General features: G+C 35.2%; 1 protein-coding gene across 2 annotated transcripts in view; it reads right to left on the bottom strand.

Annotated features, from left to right (window-relative positions):
* LOC131158894 (probable cyclic nucleotide-gated ion channel 5) overlaps nt 1-20,543 on the bottom strand; it is a 44,803-nt gene that overhangs the window by 16,476 nt on the left and 7,784 nt on the right. For both annotated transcript variants that reach the window (XM_058113825.1, XM_058113826.1), the window contains exon 4: nt 12,938-13,150. In XM_058113825.1, coding sequence (XP_057969808.1) covers nt 12,938-13,150 — 213 coding nt within the window. The remainder of the gene's footprint in view (nt 1-12,937; nt 13,151-20,543) is intronic.

The following is a 20,543-nucleotide window of genomic DNA, read 5'->3' on the forward strand; positions in this document are numbered from 1 at the left end:
ATTAAAATTTCTCTCCTAATATACCATCCTTTTCTTTATTGAACCTAAAGATTACTATTTTCATGGGAAAAAAAATATATATATATATTAATAAAGGAGGAAAAGTACAAACTAAAGAGGGAAAAAAGAAGAAGAAGAAAACTAATTAAGGGCCATTTGGTATCACTATTAAAAATTAGAAAATGAAAACCAGAAATAAAACCTAAAAACCAAAACAGAAACTAAAACCGAAATCCAACAACCTGTTTGGTTAATGTTTGTAAAACAAATTTAAAACTTGATTAAACAAATGCTCATTTTTGTCCTTGAACCAAATAACAGCTAAAAAAATATGACTAAAATAACAAATGCACAAAACAATACAAATTAAAAATAATAAAATAAAATAAACTTTATTATAATACTTTGACTTAATTACTATAGATAAAAATTCACTTTACATGAACAATGTTATCATACATGACAATTGAAAAAGTAAACAAATATTTTATAAATGGCTTTTATTTTTTATTTTTTAGTTTTTTTTAATTTTATGGACATTTTTATTTTAATTATATTTTAAATTCATATGATCATTTTATTTCAATTTTAAATTAAATGTATGTGTAAAAGGAATGATTTAATCCAAAGAAAATAGTTAATTCTGGATATTAAAAAATTTTGTTGCCAGCAATTGGAAGCCATAACATCTCGTTTTCAATTTTTTCGCACGAAACTGAAAATCAACAATAGAAATAGAAAACTAGCAATGTAAAACAAATGTATTTTCATAATCTATTTCATCGCTGGACAAAAACGAAAACAAAAAACTGAAAACAAAAGCGATAGCAAAAAGACCATAGGAAAATCCCTCTTAACTCTTTACCATCACAATGTACTGAACACTACAAATTATCTAATTCTCGTCTTCCTTTTACCCTCATCCAACTGAACTTTCATTACCTCCAGGATCATACAGCCACAGGCCCATCTTATCCAGCAGGCTCAACTTCTAACTCCTTCCCATTTATCTCCACCACTGGAGTAGGCAAACTCCAGTCTTCCACTGCTATTTTTTGCACTTTCTATCATTCTCATAGGTGGGGATGCCCTCCAGACTTTCCATCAGCAATGCAGATACATAAGATAAATCCCTAAGACAGACAAAACAGAACCATCAACTATGCTACATTGTTCCTGAAATTCATCCAGGAGCAAACCACCTTCACGATCAAACTTACTAGTGTCGTCACTATCACTATCTGATGCATCACCCAATTTTTCCTTCTTTGCTTCGCTATCCATCCAAATCTTTATCCCCCTTCTAACCACTCAAAGATTTCCTTAAGATAATGTTTGGGAGCACGGATTTCAAATCTTCAATCGAGATCTGAGTGCATTTGGAAAAAAATTCAATACAAATTTATATTATATTTCATCCAACCCCGCACCCATTCTCTCAGAAGAATCATCTCGCCTGGATTCAGAATATTTTCCCATACCCACACTCCTGTCTTTGATGTATTTTATTAATAATTTTTTTGCTTCTAAATCTAGCATTATTATGTCTTTTACTAGTTTCGAATGGGTCTTTCGGTATCACTGTCAAAAATTATGAAAATGGAAACCTAAACAAAATTGAAACCAAAAACAGAAACTAAATACTGAAATTAGCAACTTTAATATATCCAAAACTAAAACAAATTACAACGTAATTCCCACTCATATTCATCTTTGTCCCTTAGATTAAATCACAAGTAGAAAAGTATGACTAAAATAATAAAAATGCAAAAGAATATAACTTAGAAAATATTATAACTTAAAATATTTCATTTGAAAACAGAGCAGATTCTTCAAACAAAATTCTTCAAATTAGCTGAAATTTCTTATTGAAATTATTGAAGCCTCAAAATTTTCCATCAAAAATATCCAAAGATGGCATTATATTGTGTCTTAATGTTAGATGGTGAAGCTCGATATTTGAGTTTCAACAATTTTGTTTCCTGCAAACAAAAATTCTACAAATTTCATTTATATTTTGATTTTGATAAATTTTGGACAATTTTTGGAATTATTGTAAAATGGCAATTGACCAATTTTTCCATTTCAAAGATGGCAGAAACTAAAGAGTTCAATGGCAAGTTTGATAATTTTGTAAGATCAAACTTTATATGACATTTTTTTTACTGGAGTGCCATAATAAGCAGCCCAATCTTTCAATCCCACAGTTCCCACTTTTTCTACTTGAACAACATAAAAGGCAAGAGCAACAAACCAACCATAACCTTATTGATGGCTCACATCCCAAATCAAAAATCAGAAGTTTTATGTTTAGTTTTTAGATTCTTTCTTCAGCGTCCATTCTTTGGGCTTGTTTCAACTTTGAGGCAGAAAATTGGTCAACAATTCCTATTGGACCATTATTTGTTTGACTTGTCCCTCATCGGCTCAACCCTAACCTTTATAGAGATAATATTTCTTTTGAAAAATCATTGGGAACATTATTTTCGGATATCATTGTCAATAATTCAATAATGTGGCGATTCTAGCGACAAGATTAAAAAGTTATTAGCAACAAGAAACTCCATCATATATTATTTTTATAGGAAAAAAAGAAAAACAACAACATACTATTACAATAGATTAACAAGAAACTTATGATGGGAAAAGCATTAGGAGGGATTTGGGGTTTTTGTGCTGCATATTCATTTCTTTTGACTTGGCCAGGACAGACCAAAAGTTTTTTGGGCTTAAAAATCTAAATCGAAGCCCAGCACCAACTAAAAGTATCTATTCCTCTCCCAAAAGCCAAATAAGCCTTTTAGCATTACCGGGTTAGGGGTTGTTAACATACAAACCTATAATATGATACCATTATCAATAATTCAACAATGTATCAAAGAGATTAAGAAGTTATTAGCAACAAGAAACTCCATACAACTACAACGACAACAAACCAAGCCATAAGTCCCACTAGGTGGGGTCAGCTATATGAATCATTTTTCGCCAATTTATGCGATCATGGACCATTTCTTTTGACACATTAAGATCCAGGGCAATTAAATCCTTACTCAATATCTCATTCCAAGTTATTTAAGGTCTAACCCTACTCCTTCTACTGCCCTCCACAGTACCTAACTCACTCTTCCCCACTAGCGCACTATGTGGCCTACATTGCAAGTGTTCATAACTCACTCTTCCCCACTAGCGCACTATTTTATCTTCTTTAGGAGTTACACCTAACTTACTATGAATATGTTCATTCCTTAATTTATCTTTCAGTGTTATACAACTCATCCATCTAAGCATTCTCTTCTTAGGAACTTTTACATTTTGGATATTCTGTTTCTAAGTCGCCCAACATTCTGATCTATATAGCATAGCTGGTCTTATAGCCGTCCTATAAAACTTCCCTTTTAATTTTAAGGGTATTCTACGATCACAAAGCATACTTGAAACACTTCTCCATTTTACCCAACTTGCTTAACTCTATGCATTACGTCATCTTCAATTTCTCCTTCAGCTTGCATACTAGATCCAAGGTATCGAAATCTACAAGTGCTATTTATTCTTCATCGTCAAGTTTAGTTTTGTCTCCAATATTCCTCCTACCATTACAGAAATTACATTTCATATATTCTATTTTATTTCTACTTATCCTAAAGCCTCTAGATTCCAAAGCTTTTCTTCATAATTCTAACTAAGCCTCTACTCCGCCCCTAGTTTCATCAATCAATACAATATCATCTGCAAACAACATATACCATGGAACCTCATTTTGAATACTCTTAGTCAACGAGTCCATCACTAAAGCAAAAAGATAAGGGCTCAAAGAAGATCCTTGATGTACACCTATGGTGATAGGAAATTCTCTAGTTTCTCCATCTATAGTCCTTACACTAGTCATTACACCATCGTACATATCCTTAATGACATCAGTATACCTACTACATACACCTTTTTTTTCTAAAACCCACCATAGAACTTCCCTAGGTACCCTATCATATGCTTTCTCTAGGTCAATAAATACCATATGCAAGTCCCTCTTCTTTTCCCTGAACTTTTCTATTAATCTTCTTAAAAGATACATAACTTTTGTGGTAGATCTCCCAGGCATAAAACCAAAATAATTTTCTAAGTGTCAACTATCATTTCCCATAGTTTCATCGTACGACTCATAAGCTTAATTCCACAATAGTTATTACAATTTTGAATATCTCCTTTATTTTTGTATATAGGTATTAAAGTGTTTTTCCTCCATTCATCTGACATTTTCTTAGTTTTTATAATTGTATTAAATAAATTAGTTAACCATATAATTCCGTTATCACCTAAGCATTTCCAAACTCCAAATGGGATGTTATCCAGTACTAAAGCTTTTCCATTTTCCATCTTTTTAGTGCAAATTTAACTTCATTACCTCTAATTTTGTGAATAAATCTCATATTTTTAGTCTTTTCCTCATTTATCGTATCTATCTACTTGGTTTTCATTAAAATACTTGCCAAAGTAACTTCGTCATCTTTCTTTTATGTCTTCGTCCTTAACCAAAACAATATCATCCTCACTTTTTATACATTTTACATTTCCTAAGTTCTTACTCTTCCTTTCTCCAGTTTTAGCAAGTTTAAATATATCTCTTTCCCCTTCTTTTGTATCTAATCTATCATACAAACTATTAAATGATTTGTATTTAGCTTCGCTAACGGCCTTTTTTTGCATTTTTTTCTCGCCTCCTTATACTTTTCAAAGTTATCCATGTTTCTACATTTTTGGCATGTTTTATACCAAATTCATTTTGTCTTTACGACTTTTTGGACATCTTTATCCCGCCATCAACTTTCTTTACTATTCGAGAATCTTCCCTTGATTCACCTAAATCTCTTTTGCTATCTTTTTAATAGAACTAGCTAATTGTATCTATCACATCCTCTATAGTCCAATCCCCATCTTTGATAATTTTATCTTTAAATTTTATTATATTTTCTCCCTTTAAGTTCCACCACCTAGTTCTCTTACACTGGTTTATTTTATCAATTTTCTTCCATTTTTTTAATACATATATCTAACACTAAGACTCTATGTTGTGTGGTTAGACTTTCACCTAGAATAACTTTACAATCCTTGCATGATAAACGATCTACCCTCCTAATTTAAAAAAAATCTATTTGACTTCTATTTTGTCCACTTTTAAAGGTTATCAAGTGTTCTTCTCTCTTTTTAAAGCAAGTATTCATTATGCTAAAATCATATGACATAGCGAAGTCTAATATATTCTCCCTAGGCTCATTTTTGTCTCCAAATTCATATCCTCTATGTATCCTCTCATAACTATTATTATCCCTTCCAACATGTCGATTCAAATCTCCTCCTATAAATATTTTCTCAGTCTCTGGTATGCCTTATATAATACTATCTATATCTTCCCAAAATTGTCTCTTAAGATTTTCTGCTAAGCCTACTTAAGGAGAATAAGCATTAATGATATTTATTATCTCTTGGCCTAATACCATCTTGACTTTTATAATTCTATCCCTTACCCTGTTTACATCAACAACACTATCTTTTAAGTTTTTGCCTACGAAAATTCCTATTTCATTCTTATGTTTTTCTTTTCCAGCGTACCAAAGTTTAAATCCTGATTTATCAATTTCTCTAGCTTTCTCCCCCACCCACTTAGTTTCTTGAAAGCAAATTATATTAATTTTTCTTCTAATCATCGTGTCCACAATTTCTATGTTTTTACCCGTAAGTGTCTCTATATTCCAAATTGCTAATCTAATCCTAGTTTCCTGGACTAACTTCTTTACCTGCCCATGTCCAAAATGATGCAAGACCCCTCACATATTTGATACCATACCTTGGCGCCGACACAATGCATCACTTCGGGGCGACGATTTAGCCCACCCTCGCCCACTTTTCGCTACACCAGGTGATACAAGTGCAACACGTCGCTCGTAGGCGACGCCTCAGCAAATATTCGGTAAGAATTCATATCATAGTGATCTGACAAATTTTACGTTGGCTGTCAACTACCTAATGCAACCCTCCTCCTTTATTCGAGCTTGGGACCAGCTGTGTGTGAAAACATTAGGACATGAAATGCATCACAGGCGGAGCCCAACAAGAAACTCCATATATGAGTAACACAAAAAAAAAAAAAAAAAAAAAAAAACAAAACAAAAAAAAATTATTAAATAGATTAACAAGAAACTTATGATGGGAAAAGCATTAGAAGGTTTATGGGGTTTTTGTGCTGCCTATTCATTTCTTTTGACTTGGAAAGGACAAACCAAAAGCTTTTTCGGCTTAAAAATCTAAACCAAAGCCCAACACCAAGTCTTATAGGGCAAACAAACCTATAATTTGATGAATACATGCACAATATATTTACAAGTCTTAATGAAAACAAGATAAAAAATAATGTATTCTATAACAACAACAACAAAACCAAGCCTTAAGTACCACTGGGTGGGATCGGCTATTGTTGACCTTATGGCTCATATCCCGTTTTGATTATGACAAATACTATGGTATTTAATGTTTATCAAGTTTGTGCGCAAGTTCATATTAACAAAATCGTATGATGGCACATGATGATTCAAAGGCAAAAGAAGACCCAGAAGATTCACTTGTTGTAATTGTATAATAAGTTTAATTTGGGTCTGTAATAGTAATATAGGATCGGTCTGTAATAATCACTACATATCATGCATGTAGGATCTATAAGCTCACTAATGCCGTAGACAGACCATAGGTTAATCAGATGACTTTAGGGCTGACTTCGGTCAACCGACGCTAGGTTTTTGGACGTACTTGAAAAGACCCTAAGTCCTTGCACAAACACATAAGATAGTCCCCAAAATCACTTATAATATCAGTGGATTTAATTGAAGTAAAACTGGACTTATAGGGCAAAATTGTGAGGATTCGGGTGACCGAACCCCTGGTGTTCAAAACACCTCGAGCGACTGAACCCTTGACCAGTCAAAAGGTTGAATTGGTTTCGGGCGACCGAACCAATTTGACCGTAGCATCCTCGGGCGACCGAACCGCTATTCTGACTTTTTCCACCAACTCAACAATCCGACCTTTCACGTTCAAAATACCCTCGAGCGACCGAAGTGTCAAGTTCGGGCTACCGAACTTAAGAACAGGTGACCGAACCTCAAGCGTTTAGAAAATCACCTGGTTTAGCCACCCGACTATAAATCCAGGCACCCGAACATGGAAAACTTGCTTTTTCCATTGTGTTTGTTCGGGTGACCGAACCTATGGCTCATTTGACTGAAACTCTCGGGTTGGCTAAAATATTACCGCGATTAATTAGGGTAAAACTGGGTCAAATGATTTAAACTCATTTTAAAACAAATTTAAGTGTCCCAAACGGTTATTTTTTGTGTGTGCCTATATATATATATATGTTCATTTGCTCAGATTAAGAGGAGATTAGCAATTTGATTAGTGGAAAAATTCTCTGAATTTTGAGAGATCCTATTGTTCTTTCAAACCAAAAATACTCTTCCATTTAGCATTCCTTTGAAAGATAATCTTGTGTGAGAGTGTCGTACTTCATCCTACATTGATTCTACTAGCCTAAACTCTCATTTGTTTAATTGATTGAATGATTTTTATTTGAAAGTTTTAGCACAAGTTTTCCCCCAATTTAAATCAATAAATCTTTTGTCTGGGAAACTTGAAAACTTGTGGGTCTTAGCATCTAGATTGCAAGACACCTTAGCTTATAATTTTTGTGTACACAAAAATCTTTTTACAAGCCAAGTTTTGAATATCTCTTGTGCTTGAATATTAAGTAAATATTTGTTGAGATATTTTGATTTATCTTGGTGAAAATCTTTGAACCCTAGGCTGTGATTGAGATACGCGTTCATACAAATATTAGCTTGTTCATACACTCTTATGCTTGATTGAGTATAGACATTATCTTGAGTGTTGATTGCAAACACTTAGCACCGAGCTTATAAATCCTATATTATTGATGTGTATTGATTGATTGTAATTGGTACATATCTACTTGATTGAGAAGCACAATCACTGTACCCGGTTTGGTTTGTACTGTATTGGTTGTATTCCAACAGTGGGCTTGAAGAGGGAGACTAGCCCTGTTGAATAGTCCCGAATTGGCTTAAATCTGATTAGGAAAGCTAGGTGCACCATCCTTATAAGGTGCGGTTGTAGGTTGAGGTCAACCCCGTTAATTGGCCTGATTGTAAGCGGTACCGCTCCACCCATGTCATAGTGTAATCCTTGTGCTTGTGAGCCAAGGCGGTGACGTAGGTAGTTTGCCGAACCTCGATAACATTTCTGTTGTCGTCTCTATTTACTGTTTTATTGAACATGCTCAGTTAAATTATATGTGCAGTTTAATTTTTCACAAAATATATATTGATTTATATTACACGCACTAGATTGACCTTACGTTTGTGTAATACTGCTATTAGTGGATTGACCTAAGGGATTAATTTTTAAAATACCAATTCACTCCCCCTCTTAGGATTACACCAAAGTCAACAGCTATATCAATTTTTTCCACCAATTTATGCGATCATGAACCATTTCTTTTCACAGATTTAGAGCTATTAAATCCTTACTCACTATCTCCGTCCAAGTTATTTTAGATCTACCCCTACCCCTTCTACTGCCCCTCATAGTAACTCACTCTTCCTCACTAGCGCACTATGTGGCCTACGTTGCAAGTGTCCATACCATCTAAGTCGTCCCTCCATTATTTTATCTTCTATACGAGCTACACCTAACTTACCACGAAAATGTTCATTCCTTAATTTATCTTTCAGTGTTATACCACTCATCCATCTAAGCATTCTCATCCCGGCAACTTTTCCTTTTTGGATATTATATTTCTTTGTCATCTAACATTCTAATCCATATGGTCTTATAGTCGTCCTATAAAATTTTCCTTTTAATTTTAAGGGTATTCTACGATCACAAAGCACACTTGAAACACTTCTCCATTTTACCCAACCTACTTTAACTCCATGCATTACATCATCTTCAATTTCTCCTTCAGCTTGCATAATAGATCCAAGGTATAGAAATCTACAAGTTCTATTTATCTCTTCATTATCAAGTTTAACTTTGTCTCTAATATTCCTCCTACCATTACTGAAATTACATTTCACATATTTTGTCTTATTTCTACTTGTCCTAAAGCCTCTAGATTCCAAAACTTTTCTCCATAATTCTAACTCAATCTCTACTCCGCTCCTAGTTTCATCAATTAATACAATATCAACTACAAACAACATGCACCATGGAACCTCATTTTGAATACTCTTGGTCAGTTGGTCCAACACTAATACGAAAAGATAAGGGCTCAAAGCAGATCCTTGATGTACACCTATGGTGATTAGAAATTCTTTAGTTTCTCCATCTATAGTCCTTACACTAGTCATTACTCTATCATACATATCCTTAATGACATCAGTATACCTACTACATACACCCTTTTTTTCTAAAACCACCATAGAACCTCCCTACGTATCCTATCATATGCTTTCTCTAGGTCAATAAATATCATATGCAAGTCCCTCTTCTTTTTCCTAAACTTTTCCATTAATCTTCTTAAAAGATATTTAACTTCTGTGATAGATCTCCCAGGCATAAAACCAAATTGATTTTTTGAGACCTTCGTTTCTAACCTAAATCTTTGTTCAACTACCCTTTCCCATAGTTTCATCGTATGACACTTAAGTTTAATTCCACGATAGTTATTACAATTTTGAATATCTCATTTACTTTTGTATATATATATATATATATTAAAGTGCTTTTCCTCCATTCATCTAACATTTTTTTTAGTTTTTATAATTGTATTAAATAAATTAGTTAACCATATAATGTCGTTATCACCTAAGCATTTCCAAACTTCAATTGGGACGTTATCCGGTACTATTGTTTTCCCATTTTTCATCATTTTTAGTGCAAACTTGACTTCGTTAACTCTAATTTTGCGAATAAATCTCATATTTTTAGTCTTTTCCTCATTTGTCATATCTAAGTTTATGCCTTCTATTTGGTTTTCATTAAACAACTTACTAAAATAACTTCGCTATTTTTCTTTAATGTCTTCATCCTTAAACAAGACAATATCATCCTCACTTTTTATACATTTCACATTTCCTAAGTCCTTACTCTTCTTTTTTCTAACTTTAACAAGTTTAAATATATCTCTTTCCCCTTATTTTGTATCTAATCTATCATACAAAGCTTCACTAATGACCTTTTTTGCATCTTTTATCATCTTCTTAAACTTTTCAAAGTTATCCATGTTTCTACATTTTTGCCGCGTTTTATATCAAATTCTTTTTGCCTTCACAGCTTTTTGGACATCTTTATCCCACCACCAACTTTCTTTGCTATTTGAGAATCTTCCAATTGATTCAACTAAAATCTTTTTTGCTATCTTTTTAATAGAGCTAGTTAATCTACTCCAAAGAGTATTTGTATCCATCCCATCCTCAATAGTCCAATCCCCATTTTGAATTTTATTATATTTTCTCCCTTTAGGTTCCACCACCTCGTTCCCTTACTAGTTTATTTTATCCTTTTTCTTCCATTTTTTAATACATATATCTAACACTAAGACTTTATGTTGTGTGGTTAGGTTTTCACCTGGAATAACTTTACAATCCTTGCATGATAAATGATCTACCCTCCTAATTAAAAAAAATCTATTTGACTTATATTTTGTCCACTTTTAAAGGTTATTAAGTGTTCTTCTCTCTTCTTAAAGCAAGTATTCATTATACTAAAATCATATGACATAGTGAAGTCTAAGATCATCTCCCTAGGCTCATTTTTGTCTCCATATCCATATCCTTTATGCATCCTCTCATTACTTTTATTATCCCTTCCAACGTGTCCATTCAAATCTCCTCCTATAAATATTAATATTATACAAATATCCTTCAAGAACACTTCATCAATAAATCTTTAATAACAATAAAAATAATGGAGATGATTAAGTGTTGACCATGGAACCAAGAAGTTCCCATGGAAAAAGTATTAATTAGTATAGATTATTATTTTTTGAGTACTACTTAAAAATGGACCCTTGTACTAATAAAAATCAAGTGTGACATGCTTTATGCATTTATAACATCCAAGAAACGTGGCTTCCAACTAAAATTTCAGTTTTCTTATTCTTACATTTATGCTTAATATAGATGCTATTTTATAAATAAATCAATTATTTCAATATAGCATGCAATACGAAAATGAAGTGGCTTTCTAGGGGGCACACCCACACCCCAGCATAGGTTAAGCATGTCTGTCCACACACACACATATATAACAATGATATAAATACTTTATTCGTAAGTGTGCAAGTGTGTGTGTCTGCTTTTTTCTATAGTTTACACAATCTTCAATTACATAAAATGTTGATTAGCACAAAGCACGACAGGAAGAAAGGTTGAACAATAAACCTTTCACCAACAGGTTAAGAATAGAGCAAGAGAATAGTTATCTTTTCCCAAAACTTCATCTTAAACTTTTAAGTTACTTTTCAGGCTTACAATTAGGCTTTTCCCAAGAATTTGAAAATGTCTCAAGCTAATATGAGACTCTTCAAATAACAGATTACTGCTCTAACATAAGAAAACTGTAGATTTACATGATACGAAGTTCCAAGTAAGGCTGTAATTGGTTTTAATCAGTTCAATTATGGGCAGAACCGAACACCGAACCGAACTTTTCGTTTTCAATTTCCCTGGAACGAGACCAAACTGCACACCATTGGTTTATTATGAAACCAAACAGTCAGTTTTCCGGTTCGGTTCAGTTAAAATCAGTTTTCAAAAATTTAATACCACTCAGGCAGGCTTGGCTGGCTTTCATAGGCTGAAGGCTATCGGTCAAATGACATTTCAAAGCCTTCAGTGGGCTTAAGGCCCAAGCCCCTTAGTCCACAGAAGTGATGGGTTTAAAATGGGGATGGAATTTGGTGTTTTATAGGAAGGGAAATCTCTTCTTGGCTTTTGCACAACCTACATGAGAGAGTGGTAGATGGAATTTTGCAAGTGCAAGGGGAGAGGGGAGGTTGGCAGGCGGGCAGCACTGCAGCAGTGCACAAGCTGTAAGGCACTAAGGTTGTTGCCTACTCATCCCACATTGATAGTTCACAAGTTGGGGAGCCACCACCTCAATAAGACCCCATGACCATGCCTTCTCTCCAAACATTATTTTAAATAAAGATTAATAATTAAATGTAAATTATAATTATACTATATATTTGTAAATTATTATATTAAAAGTACTATAAACTAATTAAATGATTAATCATTTAAGAATACTACAACCAGATTTTAAAACATATATTATATAAATCAGTACATATTTTGCTTATTATTTCGGTTTTCCGGTTTTCTGGCTCAGTTTTAGTTTCATAACCAAAGCCGAAACCAAAATCGAAATCTTTTATTTTACAAAACTGAAATTGTAACTGAAAACCAAAAAACCAAACTGTAGCTTAGCTCGATTCCGTTTTGGTAATGTGTTTTCATTTTTCAGTAATTTTTGTGCATCCCTATTTCCAAGTACAAAGCACTGCAGCATCAGAACTGGTAGGAATGACACCTGTTATAGAAAATTCCAACCACCCAACCAACTAAATTTCATAAAGAAATATATTAGCAGTAGCTATTGACATATTTAGAGCATGAAAAGTGCAGGATATTCAACGAGAAATAGCTAAAGCAGGGAGTTAAAAGTAAGGTTCATACCCTCCCCCAAATTGACAGCAAAAATAAAATACACATGCACAAATCTATACATACATTTGTATACATGCATGCATGTATCAAGAAGGCTAAATTAAAGAAGTTTGTAATAGACAGGAAATCAAAAACAGTGAGTGGTATTGACAATTGAGATGGCTGCCGAAAGATAAAATGCTATATAAAACATTCACACTTACATGACTAGCAAGCATGTACAATAGCAAATAGTATACGGCACCAGCCCATGCAGTTTCAGCAAAAACACCTGCAGTCCTTTTAAGTTCTGATGACAGGGGCAAGATTCGAAAGAATCTGGGTATATATTGAAGCAAGACAATGAAAAACAACGCCTGCTTTGTAGCCAAAACATCTGACCCTTCCGAATCCTGAAGAAATCTCCAGACCACAATCTGCACAAAGCAAAATGAAAAAAGAAAAATGAACAAAGCCTGGTAGATGTTCCTCCACATCATGCAAATTTGCAAGTTATCATTGGCAGCATACTAAAGCTACAAAACTTTCAAATAGTTATTGCCACATTTAATGCTAAGTTAGGTAACAATGTAGATCAGCAAACGTACAAAGTTGTTTGACCAAAGTAGCTCTAAATACTGGCTGATATCGCCAATTACCTATGACAGTTGACACAAGACCTCATCTTCATTTTCTTTATAAAAATAAAATAAAATAACCCTCAATTTCCTTCTAATTTTGTATCAGTACTCAGATCATCAACAACAAAGGTTAATTGGAAAAAATGCCTGCAATTTGTATCCATAGATGTCGATAGGTTGTGCATAGGTTGTAAGCCTGCAATTCGTATCTATAAATGCCCATAGGTTGTATCTAGGCTTGGTTCATGCTCCTTCATTACACTGGTGACATTTTTATCATAAGAATAATTTTCTATAGAAAAGCTAGAGAAAGAAAATGTTATACTATAGCTTAGGATGAGTAAATTGATTTTCCATGAATGAAATTGTGTCATACACATATTATGGAATTCCAAAAAAAACAGAATTTCCAGCTCAAATTAAATAGAGGTGACAACATAGCAATGGCATTAGAATGATTACCTTTCCCTATGAAAGAAAAGAATAAAAAACATTCTCATTGGTCTATCAATAAAATAGATCACACAACAAAAGTTCATAAAAAAACGTACAAAAAAAAATATTTACCCATCAGAAAAGAGGACAACCACAAGTTCTTCATTTAGATCACAATGCATTGGTCAACACCCTATATATGGTCTTGGCCACTAACCTCAAAATGATGAGGCAAGCATGTGGCGAAGCTTTTGACATAGTGCAATGAACAGTAATTCTCGTGGGCCAGCGGAAAATGAATGCCAAGAATAAAAAAATAAAAAAAATAAAAAAAATGGGGACAGTACAAATGCATTGATTAGAATGTATGTGCATACCCCCCACAAATCAAGGAATACTTCCAATAATGCAATGTCAAAAAAGATAGGATATTCTTTCTTGGGAATGGAAGTAGGTAGAGGAGGGGAGAATTATAAAGCACAATATAATATAACAACCAGTCAAATATATAGGTCCCACAACATAAAGCGTCTGGGAAGGGAAAGATGCATGCAACCTTACCTACATGCCAGGACAGATTGTTTCCATGATTTGAATTTATGATCATCAGGTTTGAATAAAACACCACATACAATATTAAGACAATGTCAGGACAGATTGTTTCCATGATTTGAATCTATAATCATCAGGTTTGAATAAAACACCGCATAAAATATTAAGACAACGTTTGTGAAGACAACGCTTCAACCATTTTATTCACTTTTAGGCACTAAAAGCTGTTATCTGCCTTTCCATCCATTACAGTAATTAATCCACAGAAGCAGATTTTCCAATTTATGCGATGGTTCCCCTAAAGTACCATATAGCATAATCACAATGACTAAACAAATGCAATGCCGATCCTGAACATTTAAAAGAAAGAACACAGATGTCTGGAGATAGAGCTTTCAAAGGTCTCCAAACCTGCAGCAAGTTATCGGTATTAATTCGATCAAGCACAACAAACCAGATAAAAGCCTTGATTTTAAAGGGGACTTTGGCCTTCCAAATGTATCCATAGAGAGGAAAAGATGAATTAGACCTAATCAGAAAATCACAAAAAGATTTGCAAGAATTAATCCCCGAAGGATCCAAAGACCAAGACCAACCATCCTCCTCTAAATAAAAACGACAGTTATTCAATAAGATTAGCAAAGACGATAGTTCTACCATCTCCCTATTGTTCAACAATCTACGAAGTGGAAATCCCAAGAAGGCAAAGGACCATCTATATATCAACAATAAAATAAGAAATGGGACCATCCTGCCCTGAGCTCAAGCAAAAGAGGCATGAAAAAGAGATTGACAAATTTACATTCCCCAAACAAGGATCCTTCCAAAGACGGATATTACTACCTCTTCCCACCAAGAGTTTATGTGGGGAATGCAGAAGGGATAATTAAAGAGACAGATTTCCATGGACTCTCCGGGGAACATCTAAATCTCAAATTATTATCCCACACATTCTGATCTAATCCATACTTACACAACTAAATGCCATAAGGAAGAATTCTCTAGCGGAAACCACCAAAGCCATTTAGCCAGAAGAGCTGTGTTTTTAGACACCAAGTTTCCAATACCCAAACCATCCTCTTGTTTAGACCTACCCACCACTTCCCAACTTACCAAATGATCCCTAAAACCCCCTACCCCTGACTACAAGAAGCCCACATTATCTTCTCAATCTTGCTAGCAATCCCCACCAGAATCTTAAAAATAGAAAGAAAGTATACAGTGATACTAGAAAGACAGGCCTGGATGAGCATAATTCTACCACCAAGAGAAAAAAGAGCACCTTTCCACCTATCTAGTCTCTTAAAAACCCTTTCCACAACATGATCCCAAAAGCTGACAATTCTAGGGTTACCCCCCAAAGGAACCCCTAGATAGGATAGTGGCCAATCCAAAACACTGCAACCCACCTCGCAGACAGCTCCCCAACATTCTCAACAGGCATATTGATAGCCACAATACCGCTCTTCCCCATATTAATCTTAAGCCCAAAAACCTTCTATAAAACATGAAGGAGACCCAAGATAATCAAAAATAAGGTTCTATGATCCTCTAAAAATAAAATAATATCATCGGCAAAATGAAGGTGCGAGATCTTTACCCCCTCTCTCCCCACCTCCAACCCTTTCACTAAACCTGTATCCACTGCCCTCTCCACCATCCTACTCAAAATATCAGCCACTAAAAAAACAAAAAAGGGGAAAAAGGGTCACCTTGCCTAATCCCTCTCGTAGACTTAAACCAAGATGTAGACCCAACATTCACTAAAACCAAGTCTCACATTATGCAAACAGCCTCTAATCCAATGCCGCCATCTCTCACCAAACCCCTTCCTCACAAAAATATTATCCAAAAAATTCCAATTCACTCTATTATAAGCTTTCTAAAAATCCAACTTAAAAACGCGTCCCTTCTTCTTCCTTCTACGAATATCCTCAACAACCTCATTGGCAATCAAAATGGCACCCACAATTGAGCCATACATATCTGAAAGGCGGAAGTATCTGGTAGGCTTCAACGAAGCATGAAGACTCTCCCCTTTTGAAGAAGCTGATTGAGATTAAAGATCTTCTGCTGCTTCAGTGCAGGGATAGAAACAGTGCTGAGTTACAGCTAAAAGAATGGGAGGTGGGTGGGCAGTTCAGGTGCTTGGATGCGTACCATTTTTGGAGGAGTAAAGGAAGATCAGTTCCCTGGCAGAACCTGATTTGGAAGAGCTGCTGTGCACCAAAGCATTCCTCTATTCTGTGGTTGGCTACGAAAGGAAAGCTGCTAACATGTGACAAATACAGTGGTGAAGGAATTGATAGGGCTTGTGTTTTCTGTGGCTCTGAAACAGAAACAATCGAGCACTTATTTTTCAAATGTAGTCTCTCCTCTACTGTTTGGAACCACCTTAGAAGCTGGCTGGGAATCACTAGGCAAATGACAACTCTTAAAGCTAGCCTGAAATGGCTCCATAAAGAAGCAAGAGGCACCGGAATACAAACAGTAGAAAAGAAAGCTTGTTTGGCCATATCTGTTTACTGCTCATGGCATTTTAGGAACAAATGGAAGTTCGAAGGGGCTGTCACCCATCCGAATGTCATGATCAAAGTGATTCAGACTCATATATATAGAATTGTTTATGACAAATTCCCTTCCTTTTGTAATTGACTGGTTTTGATGTACTTTTGAGTTGTTGGCCTGTGTGCCCCTGGAGTGTCCAGGTTGAGTTATTTTTGGTTGTATGATGATTGTTTGGAGCTATTTGCTCCTTTCTCCTGGGTATGCCCAGTGTAGCTGTACTTATCCATTTTGATCTATATAATTATAATTTCCAGATCAAAAAAAAAAATGGCAACCACAATTTTCCTATTAGCAAAAACTTTGAGCCTCAAAGATAGTCCTATGACTCCTATCAAGCACCACACTGAACCAATTAGCTAAAACTATAGTGATGATATTATAAACACTACAAACTAAGCCAATAGGTCTAATATCTGATTATAAGTAAATGGCTTTTGAAGTTCCCTCTAGAAATTGAATCCATTTCACATAAGGTGATAATGTGGTGAGAACATGATGGCCCTATTTCTCTCTCTCTCTCTCTCTCCCTCTCTCTCTTCCCCTCGTGATATTATTCCTCTCCCACTCTCATACATTTCCTAGGATGAAGAATGCTTTAGGTTTTATGACGAGCCAAGCGATTCAGATTGAAGGAAAATCCTTCGATCTGCATCTGGACAAGGGCTAGGGGAGTTCATCTTTGCCCGTGATCAAAAGGAATGTTGTTTGTAACAGATGGGTTAGGTTATTGGAAGAGACTGTTTTGTGGTTCGTCAAAGGGTTGTCGGTTTTTGGTCGGTTGGAGAGGGGTTTTTGAGTTTACACAAGGATATTACAAACTACAAAGGAGGTTTTCCGTGTTCATTCCCCACAGTGCAAAAGGTGAGGAATGGCGAAGCCTCACAAGTGCCTTTTGCAACCTGGCCGAGTTAAGAAAAGATTTTGGTGAAATAGTTGCAAATGGCCAGCCACGTTTCAGATCATGGAGGCAAGTCGTGCTAGAAGGTAATACAGCTAGAGGTAAGAGATGATCTCTCTAGAGATCGAGTTATGGCAGACAATAAAGAAGATAGGCGTTGTAGGTGTGGCAGCTGGGTTCAGATGAACAAGGCTGAGCTTCCAATCGCTAGTAATCACTCGAAACATGCCATAGCTAACTAGTCACCAACCAATTAACAACATCCAAAGGCTGTAGAAACCAAAGTTATTGGATCAGATAAGAATATCCATACAATCCAGGTTTCTAGGGTTTCGAAAGGAGCTTGGAAGGTTGGAAGCTAGCAAAGGCCGCTAGGGTTGTTCTTGGGGAAGATGGGACAAAGAATATTAAGCCAGGAAGTTTTGTATTCGTCTTGGACCTAGTCCAGGTGATTGAAATATGAGTAGTTTCCCCTTTAACTAAGTTGGGTCAACTTATTGAGCAAGCCCATAATCTTGGTAAAAATGAATTGGGCCATCCTTTGGAAACAAAGGAGGTTTCTTCTAAGTTGGATCATTCTCAGGTGAGCTAATCCTTTAAACAAACCCATTTTTTGAATAATGTGGATCAAACCCAAGAGGCTAGTGAAAATGCTCAAGGAACTTTTTAGTTTTCAAATAATGCCCACAAGGTCCCTTCCCATGGAGTTTCTAAAGACCAAGGATGTTTGCTTAGGAGTGATGGATTAAAAAAAGAGCACTTGCGTGAAGTTGTTATGGAAGGATCTACTCAACTATAGCAGCAGCTACCAGTAGTTATTGGCCAAATTGAGGAAGACCAAAAGTGTCCTGCATTTCAAACCCAGAATTCTCCCATTAGTAGATGTAGGCTAAGGGGCATAACAGGTATGTTGCCTTCCAAGTAGATTTTGGATACAAAGTCTACCTTGCAATGCTCAATTTCTAAGCCGATTCTTGATGGCCAAGAGGATATGCAGCGTCTACTATCTTCATTAGAAAAAGACAAGAGTACTGAAAGGTTTAAAGAGAAAGAGGTGATAAAGGAAAGTGTTGTTTCAAGCTATTCAGGAGTTTCGGTCGATGATTGTGTTCTGGAGTAAGAGGATGCTGCAACAGAGGTTTACAAAAGCGATGGTGTTTTGGGTAGGATATCTTATGCCTCAGACCCTAAGGCAAAGGGATCTAAGGGTCCCTAGGCTTATACTTGTCCGAAGATAGTGCATATGGGTGCAGATATGAACAAATTGTCTGAAGAAAAAATAAAGCACTCTGGGTTGAGGTACTGCCAAAGGTTTTAAAGAGGAATTTAGAATGAGAGTTAGTTATTGTGGAAGACATAAATGCTAAAAAAAAGGCGGACAATTCTTGTAATGGGGTTAGAAAAGGAAAGGAGGTAATGAGATGCAGGCATTTATCAGATAATGAAAGCAATGGTCTTGGTGAGTTTGATTGGGGGTTTACTGTTGGAAGAAATTAAGAACAATATGGATATGTTTCTGAATCCAGTGACGTTTTAGGGGACTTATCATATGTACACCCAACCCCTTTAGAAGGATTGGAGGGGTTCTCTATATTTGAAAATGATGAGTTGGGTAATAAGCTGCAGCATGAGGATGGTTTTTTACCAACGCCAGTGGAGGAGATTTCAAGGAAGGATTTTCAAATTCAAGAACTCATGGATGAATTGGTTTGTGATCTTGGGGGAAATGAAGTGCGTTCAATGGGAGTAAAAACAAAGCTAAAAAGGGACAAAGGGAATTAGCTAACTTGAAGAGTTTAGTGAACTCTGAAGGAAAAGGATTGAAGAGGGGGTTCCTTGTTTAATTGTTAATTTTCGATTTTCCTTTTTATTTTTTTTCCTTTTTTTCAGCTGGACTTCTTATCCTATCATTTTAATTTCTCTCTCTTTCTAATATACCTTCTTTTATTATCAAAAAAACATTCTCGAGAATCTTGAACGATGCCATGAACCAAAGTAGTGAATACATCTCCTACTTCACAAATGGATGATCACAACTTTCTTCTTCACAACTTCCATTAAAAAATGGCAGCTTTGTCATCTAATGAGACACTAGATGGCTCACGTCTATAAATGCAAAAGTAGTTTGATTATCACAAAACATTTCCCTGAGATTCATTATCAAAAAATGCATCAAATTTAAGAAACTTCAACCACACTAAGCCAATGACCATATGTGTCATAGCTCAATAATCTACTTTAGCACTACATCTAACCACGATAATTTGTTTCTTGTTAAGCCTAGAAACGAGATTTAATCAAGTAGTGGACCTTTGATATTCATTAGAACCATCCCAATCAACATCAAAGTATTCCACAATATCACAATTTCAATTAAAATTTCATATCAAACCTTTGCAAGGAGAGCATGTTAGAAGAATTGGCTAAAAGAACATGTTAGAAGAACTTGGTTTTGCACAGTCTCAACCTATGGAATTGGTGTGCGATAATCAAGGTGCTGTTCAAATTGCCTCCAATCCAATCTTCAATTAGAGAATGAAGCATGGCGAAGTTGATTATCATTTTGTCCGAGAGAAACTTGTAAAGAAGTGCATTGCAACCACTCATGTGAAGTCCGAATACCAACTTGTGGATTTGTTCACTAAAGCTTTTGGTTACTCAAGCTTAAATTGATTTGCTACAAGCTAGAAGCATATGATATATATGCTCTAAATTGAGGGGGAGTATTATTGGTTA

The sequence above is a fragment of the Malania oleifera genome, chromosome 6 (assembly GCF_029873635.1).
Source record: "Malania oleifera isolate guangnan ecotype guangnan chromosome 6, ASM2987363v1, whole genome shotgun sequence".
In the NCBI taxonomy this organism is placed as follows: domain Eukaryota; kingdom Viridiplantae; phylum Streptophyta; class Magnoliopsida; order Santalales; family Ximeniaceae; genus Malania; species Malania oleifera.